General features: G+C 28.1%; 1 protein-coding gene across 1 annotated transcript; it reads left to right on the top strand.

Moving 5' to 3' along the window:
* The first annotated feature begins 7,056 nt into the window (after window positions 1-7,056).
* On the top strand, window positions 7,057-8,242 carry LOC137824052 (uncharacterized). Its single transcript, XM_090293708.1, has 4 exons — window positions 7,057-7,201; window positions 7,303-7,362; window positions 7,705-7,807; window positions 7,935-8,242. The coding sequence occupies exons 2-4, from the start codon at window positions 7,356-7,358 to the stop codon at window positions 8,017-8,019; spliced, it is 195 nt and encodes a 64-aa protein (XP_090149834.1). The 5' UTR covers window positions 7,057-7,201; window positions 7,303-7,355; the 3' UTR covers window positions 8,020-8,242.
* Window positions 8,243-8,488: the final 246 nt, after the last annotated feature.

Raw genomic sequence — 8,488 nt, 5'->3', positions numbered from 1 at the left:
CAAAGAAATATTGGACATTTTTTTATGTTTTATCCCTTAGTCCATTAACACGGCACAAGAAGCGACCTAACCCTAGAAAACTAGGATAAATAGGGGGCTAGAGGCTCAAACCTAGCGTGTCAGATTAAGAGGAAAACACCATAAAGTGAATTGTAACCCAATTGGAAGAATGGAAGGTGCTAGAAGTATGCGTGATTAATTCTACCCTTTGGAACTGGGAGTAATCTGCTCAAACTCTTATGTATTGAGGTGATATCTTATATATTAATATTCAGTTCTTTATTGATTATTGGTATTGTGGTTTTACTTTTAATTTTCGTGACAAATTGAGAATCTTAAATTTGACTGAGAGGTATTTTTAGGGTTCAGACCTAAACAACAATACTTAGCATATTTGAGTGTTAGATATAGACTTGAAATGTTAATTGCCATTAACGTCTGAGTGTGATTATTCTAAGTTGTTTTTATAAGTATGCGAGAGATAGATATTTAGGAAATATTTAACATACTAATCAAAATACATGAGAGTGAGAGAGATGAAACTTAATCCCTATTTTTCCAATTGAAGTAACTAATTCTTGGTTTGTTTTCTTATTGATCAGTGCCAACATAACCAACTCAAAACTCTAAACTCTTTTTATTGTTTTATTGTTATATTTAGAGAATATTGTACTCGATAATTCATTGTTGTTCCTTGTGGGGTCGATATCCGTTCTTAGAGACAATTATTACTTCTGACAAACGCGTTGCACATGCCGTAAAAGTCATCAATTATAAAACAAATCAAAGCCATAGAATCAAAATACAATAACTAATAGTGTCACTTGAAAGACATGTATATGTGTAGGTTCAATGAGAGTACAAATATGTGGTGGTAGATATATCTTGCTCACACCTTGATGCAATGAAATTATTGAATTCTTTTAACATAGTATTTGATGAATAGTACATGCAAAACTAACAACTATAGGATGTCCTTATTTGAGATTGTTGGTGTAATCTCCACTAGATTACCTTCTTTGTTGCATTTGTTTTATTTGCATCTGAACATGAAAAGAAGTTAATGTGGGCTCTTGAAAAACTTAAAATTTTTCTTTTGAGAGTTGATTATCTCTCTTGTCATAATTAATAATAGAGATATTTCTTTAATGAATACAATAAAGATCATATTTCCAAAAGCCTCAAATCTCTTATGTTGATGTGAAAGCAAAGTGGAAACTGTTAATCTATTTAAAATATTTGGGATCAATACTTAGAAAACTGTTATGGATTGTGATGATGTAGAAGGCTTTGAACATTGTTTTGTTGCGTTTGAATTTTTTTGTTTTCCTATATTTGTTTAATATGTGAATGTTGTATGGTTAATTTTGCACAAATAAGTTTGTTAAGGCATAGATTGATAAGGTGATGCACTTAGGGAAGCCAACAAGTAATATGTATGAATATTTTTCACGTGTAATTTGTGTCATGTAGTGTAAAGCTTTATTCATCATTGTTTTGATATGCATGGTTCAGACTTCATATTGGAGTCTGAAAAGGATGTTTTAGACCTCTATGGGAGAGAATAAGTTTTTTAGATTACCTAACAAATTAAATATTTACATGATTGAATACTCAAAATTACATGACAAAAAATAAATAATAAAATATTAAAAAGAAAAATAAATGATCAAATATGTATCTTAAAAATGATTTAATTTGATAAGATCTACTTTTCCTAAAATGCAATACATCATTTGAAAAAAAAATTGTACAAAGAAAAAAAATGTGTAATTAAGATTGTGATGAGAAAGAAAGTACCTTAGGGATTTGAGTTAATTTGATTAAAAATGAATGAGTCAAATAATTGAGAGAGAATAAAAAATTGTGTAGCAAAAAAAATCCAGGTTATCCCATATCGCAAGCAATAGATGATCTTCATCAGATGTTGAATCATTTCGAGTCATAGTAACTACACAATATTTGCTTCTAGTCTCAAGGGAATTTTTCTTCTAATGACTTGGTTCTTCATAGTAATTGCAAATGTCCCTAAGATTAATTTTGATCCTACCTTTCTTCTTGTGTCTTTTCCTCTCTACAATATTAGATGTTATCAATCTAAATGATCCAACCTTGTCAATTTAACCATTTTCCTTGTACTAAATCTCATGGTCATAGAGGAAAGACTTTACCCTTGTGAAGAGTTGTAATCTTTACCAACATTAGAATAAATAAAAGTCTCAAATGAAGGAGGAAGACTGACTATAAGAATCACCACCAGTTTTTTATTTTTCATTTTTACATTTATGTCTTTCAATTCCAATAAAATTGAATTCATCTCATCAAAATGTTCCTTTAGCGATGAATAATCCTTCAAGTGAAGTTCAAACAAGCATTTCACGAGAAAAAACTTACTACATACAAACTTTTTCATAAATTTTTTTTTCAGCTTTAACCACAACTTAGAAGTTGTTTCTTCATTCACTGTCTCATAAAGAAATTGATTTGAGAGAGATGATTGTTGGAGATCCCACATCGACAAGAGATTAGAGCCTTTCATAGTATATAAGTGGATGCAAACCTCACCTCATTGATCCGGTTTTATGGAGTTGAGTTAGGCTTAAAGTCCACTTCTTAACATGGTATCAGAGTCATTTCAAGCCTATCCTAGCGAGTATTTGTTGGGTTTATCAGGCCACCCGCTATCGGGCCGTTATCGGATCACCCATAACATATATCTCCACATTAGGATATAATTCTTCTCCTTTTGAATTCTCTGAATCAAATCTTTCAACTCTACAGTTTTGCCGAATTGAGATGTTTAAACTCCCTGTTATTTCAACAATACATACTTCTTAATCCTTTAGAGGTTGAAATTTCACTTTTTGTAAACTTATCAATGTTCTTGAAGATTTTCTTCATGATAAAAAAAATATTAAAATGGAATGGTGTTGATTAATGATCAACCACTAATGGATACTAGATACCAATTTATTGGAATTAGATCAAGAAGTTCATACATAAAAATGCATATAAAGCACTTTATTAGAAATGATGATATATCTGTTAATTATTTTTTTATGAACACTATAAGAAATGAATGTAATGATTACCAAATATTACACTAAGATCACATGCTTAAATGGAAGAGTAAGTTATACATTACAAGAGACAAAAAGTTTCAAATTTTTTATAGTTAGATGACGACACTTTGTTTAAGCTAGTAACAATGTAATTAACACTATAATCACTACAAGAAAATCATTAAAAAAATAATTTTAGAAATAAAAAATAATTAGTTATTATATTGTAGGGATGACAAAACGGGTCGGGTCCAATGTGTCCGCCTTTTCTTATTTTTGGCACTTTTAAAGAGGATCTCATGCTTTAAGAATGAAATTTGGTGGTGATCAATATTTTATATAGAAGTTTATTTACATTAATTTTTTTATACAACATTTAATTCATTGAAATATTGTTAATATTTATTTTATTTTGTTAGATATTAATTATTATAATCAAGTAAAAAAATCTATAAAAAAAATATATATAAAAAAATTAAAAAGTGTCAGGCCAATTCGTCGACCCGCCATGAAGGGACGAATTACTATTTCCAACACGCACAACCTTGACAAGCCAACGACAGGTGATACAATTCTAGCTTTCATCTTCATTTGTAAATCTTCTTCTTCATTTTTTTTAATTTGAATATCTTCTACAGATGATGAACAATATTGCGGAAGCATGAAGAATTGTAGAAATTTGAAAAAAAAAAAAATTTGTGTCGGTGAATCTAAGTGAGAGTCTAAAAAATTGTCTAGCAAGAAGACAACTCTACAGAGAACTTTGAACAAGTAAAAGTGTCTCAAATTGGACACCATTTTATTACTCAATCAAAGTTAAAATGTACAAGAGACTCCTATTTATAGGATTTAGGATTTATAAAAGAAAGTATCTTAAAACCTCTCAAATGAGAGTGTGACAAGTGTCACTGCCTTATTGGTGCAAATCTTCTCCATTGGGAGAGTGACAAATGGCATGCCTTCATTGAAGTAAAATCCTCTCCATTGAGGGACATGTGGAGCCTCATGCCTTCTTTGCATACATTTCTCTCTACACCCCTATTTTACTATTTTACACTCTACTTTCTTTTCTATTTATACCCTTCTCTTTGGCCCAAAATACAAGGTCCAAAACTTTCTAACTACTCTATACAATTTTTACAAGACTAAGAATAAGAAAAATACTTTACAATCTCTTCATTAAGGCTTGATCTTCATCTATCTTTTTAGTCAAATATTTTGAGGTTGGATAGTTTTCATCAAGTTCGGCCAAAACAGGTTGAACTGATTAAAGTATAAACGATTTTATAGACTAAAAAATTATTGATGTATAAAATATTTTTTATTATTAATAAAACTTTATAATTTCCTTTTCGATCCCTGCATTTGGGGTCATATTCAATTTAATACAGTGATTTTAAAAATTCAAGTTGGTCCCTTTGTTTTTTAAAAAGTACTCAAATTGGTCCTTTCTGTTAACTTTCCCCAACGACGTCAAGTGTTGTTGTTGATGTGGCATAGATAACTATAGATGTGGATTGTGAGACACATGGGGTTGGGTGTTGTGTTAGGTGGTAGGTGGAGGGGTTGGTAGATTAATAAAATCAATAAAACAACAAAATGTCTTAACTAACTAACATAATATTAATAATAAAATAATAATAATAATAATAATAAAATGATAACGGTAACGATAAGGATAATTATAATGATAACAATAATGACAACGATAATAATAAAATAATAATAATAAAATAATAGTAACAATAGTAACGGTAACGATAACAATTTATTTCTATGCATATCAACTAATTATTGGGATTTTTACTAACTTCTCTATTTTTTTTTACGTAATTTATCAAAATAGTTTAACTTTTAAAATAACATATTGATTAAATATAATTAAATATTTAATATATTAAAGATTTGAAATATTTCAAGTCCTTAAAATTGGAAACAATAAATATTTAAAATATTTAATTTATTAAATATTTATTCGTATTTAGAAATTATACATTTTTTTACTGTCAAACTGTTTTGAGTAACTTTGTAAAGAAAAAAAAAAGATGAGAGCCCATCATGATAGCTTAGGAAGATATATAGGCCTAATTCAGCTCTAATGTTCAGGTTCCATTCCTACACCGCATCACTTTAAATTACACTTTATTATCTTCTAAATTTTCTAAAAATTACTCTCTATTTTGAATTTGAAATTTCGAAATAAAAAATACAATTCAAAAATCAAATTTCATTTCAGAAAAGAAAATTCAAAAATACAAAAAATACATTCTAAAATTGAAAATAGTACACAAAATCTGAAAATATATTTCGAAAGAGAATTTCCAAAATTTAGATATGTGTTTTGGAAATTCAAATCCAAAAATATATTTCAAAAAAGGAGTTCTAAAATCCTAAAGTATATTTTTTTTCTACACTCTCCTTTTATATAAAATCATTTTCGTTATTTCATGACATTTTTGTTATTTTAATGACAAATCGGATGCAATTGAAATTCATACAGTACAGAAATATTTTTTTTCTCTTTTCAAATTGGAAGAAAATGTTTTTTTCCCTTTTCTTCTCTATTACAAGCTCAAAAATATAGTTATGACAATTTTATTTTTTTTTGACAAAAATAAATTAGAAAAGAATAAGTAAATAAGTAAATAAAAGTCATGAATGACTTAAAAAAACACACTGTTAGATATAATGTTGAAAACAAATCCATCTATTTTGTTAAGAGAGAACACAAAGAACACCATGGAAAAAAATCAACATAAGAACATAAAATTATCATATGCTTCAATTTCTCTTGTTTATGTCTACCAAACATCTCAATATTTATTCACTGTCAAATCATATTTATAGTTTTCTCATAAAATTCTCCTTTGCAATTTAAGGAAGTGATCCCATTTATAGGTTCAATGACTTTTTTTCATCTTAGGAATCTTTATTTAATAAAACTTTCATGCCATGTTAAAGAAGAAACAAATCCTTAAAATAAAGATAATATAACATCAAATAATATGTTTTAATCTAAATAATGTATTTCATATCGGTGGTTTTAAAAACCACCATTATTTGTAATATCTTAAGTTTATCTTTTTCAAAAGTACTAAATTATTATAGTTATTATCACTATTTTTAATCCTTAATAGCAATTTAACACTGTTGTGAAAATATAAATACGTTATGTTTGCTAATGTCATTAATTTAATTTTGATACAAGGATAATATTGATTCTTTCTATTTAGAAAAAAACAAGAACAATAATATAACAATAACAATGATAAAAAAAAATAGGATACAAAATGGTTAGCATACTGAATTAAAAAACAAAAAGAATTTTTTGAGTAAACTTTACTTACTACTGGGACAAGATAATAACATACCAATATTTATTTTTGTTATTCTATATATATTTTCTAAAAATTTGACTAAATGTACTTATGCAATATTGTTTGAATTTGGTTTTACAATTTTATTATTTTATAAATAATTAACTAAAAAAATAAAACAATTTAATATATATATATATAATTTTGTAAGAGTAATATTAAAAATATTATATAATCATTATTTAAAAAAATAAATTATTAAATTATTTTAAAAAAAAGTTATTTAATTAGTTTTTATTTATTAAACGTAAAAATTATCTAATTAAAAGATATCATTATAAAAGAAGTTACAAAATGATATATCTCATGTAGTGTACAATTTATATATTTAGAAATACTCAATAATGAAGTTAGTTAATTATAATATAAGTAAGAGGTAATAATTTTCAATTCTTATAAATGTGAATATTTTTAATTGAGTATCCGTTAAACTTTTTGTTGATTGAGAATTCAAAATTTGTGTTTTTAATCAAATATTAGTTTATTCATCTTAGTTACTTGTTTTCTGGTATTAAAAAAAATAAAATTTTGTATAAAATATTATATATATTTTTAAAATAATAAAATAGTTTAATTAGAAAATTGTATAAATAGTATGTACCAAATATAAAATAAACATGTGTTAGGATCTGAACATCCTAGTTGGAGGAAGTAATATTTTATTAGTCAACCTATATTCTCTCCAACCCTTCCTTTCTTCTTTTCTTCCTTCTCTTTTCAACATTTTCATACTTTTGCATCTTTCTGCTTTCTCTCCATCAGGTACATTTTCCTTCTCAGTTTTTCCTTTTCGCCTCTCTCTCCGTTCCTTTTTTCTTCTAATTCGTTAATTCTATTTATTGTTTCCCGATTTCCATATTTAGGGTTTCCCCTCGTCTCCGAGCTCGTTTCGTTCTCGAACAATCGATCTGCGATAATGACTCATATCCTTTCTTATCTTCAAAATTTACTGCTAATTTTTTCCGAATTCTTGTTGATTTAGCGATGGGGTTGACTTTTAGTTAGGAAATCCGAGGAAAAAATAAAGCTCATTTCACGCTCCCAAACCCATTTTTGATGTTGATCGTTTAGGTTTTGTGGAATTAATAGTTTCATTCAGTTTGGATCCTTGGGAAGGAACAGTTTTTCTCGTAATTTTACGTATTTGTATAATTTTTAATGTGTTTCCTTTGCAACTATTCAAATGGGTATCTTCGGATTGGTTTTTGAAGCCTGGTTTGTGAGTTTTTTGTGTGTTATTGTTTACACTTAACATTGAGGCGCACGCGGTAATCAGAGGGATCGTGATCGTGAAAGGGCTCAGTCTAGAACCGGTGCTAAAGGCAAGCAGAAAGGGGATGGGTTGACCCCTGAACAGCGCAGGGAAAGGTTGGGTTGTTGATTTGATTTATCACAATACTTTGCAATTTATATCTAGGTTTTTGTTTTAGATTTTAAATGATTTGTTCTTAACTTTTTATTTCTGCGTGAAATCATTGTATTTCTTCATGGGCAGAGATGCGAAGGCGCTGCAGGAGAAGGCTGCAAAGAAAGCAGGACAGGATGCAGGAGGCAATAATGCAGGTGGAAGCAAAAAATAAGCCATAATTCAATGAGTGGTTTCAGATTTGATGCGTTGGTTGCAGGCATGGAATCTATGGAAATTTTATGTTGAATTATTTGTGGAGTATGATGTGTTTATTAATGTAATTTGATATAATGAACAAATAATCAGTGCTTTCAGAGGTGTTGACGCTGGGGGCTGAATCAATTCCTGGTTTCTTTGTTTGGAATAATATTATCTTGGCTATGATATTGTATTCACTCCTCTGTCTTATTGCATGAGTCGCTATTGCTACTTTTGTGATGACTCGCTGTGTGCCAAATGCAGTTCTCCGAATCAGCAATGTTTAATTTGTAAATGCAAAGCTCTTTGTATGAAATTTTTGTTGTTGGTGATTGTGGAGATGAGAATTATTTCACTGCATGTTCTGATAATGGTTTCTTGTTTAGTTATTAGTGTTGGGATAAAATGTTTTTACTATTGATTCAAATTTGTTGAAGATCATA

This window comes from Phaseolus vulgaris, chromosome 8 (genome assembly GCF_051622355.1).
Source record: "Phaseolus vulgaris cultivar YP4 chromosome 8, ASM5162235v1, whole genome shotgun sequence".
Classification (NCBI taxonomy): domain Eukaryota; kingdom Viridiplantae; phylum Streptophyta; class Magnoliopsida; order Fabales; family Fabaceae; genus Phaseolus; species Phaseolus vulgaris.
Note: the sequence above shows the minus strand (reverse complement) of the source record. Positions and strands in the feature narration are given on the sequence as shown.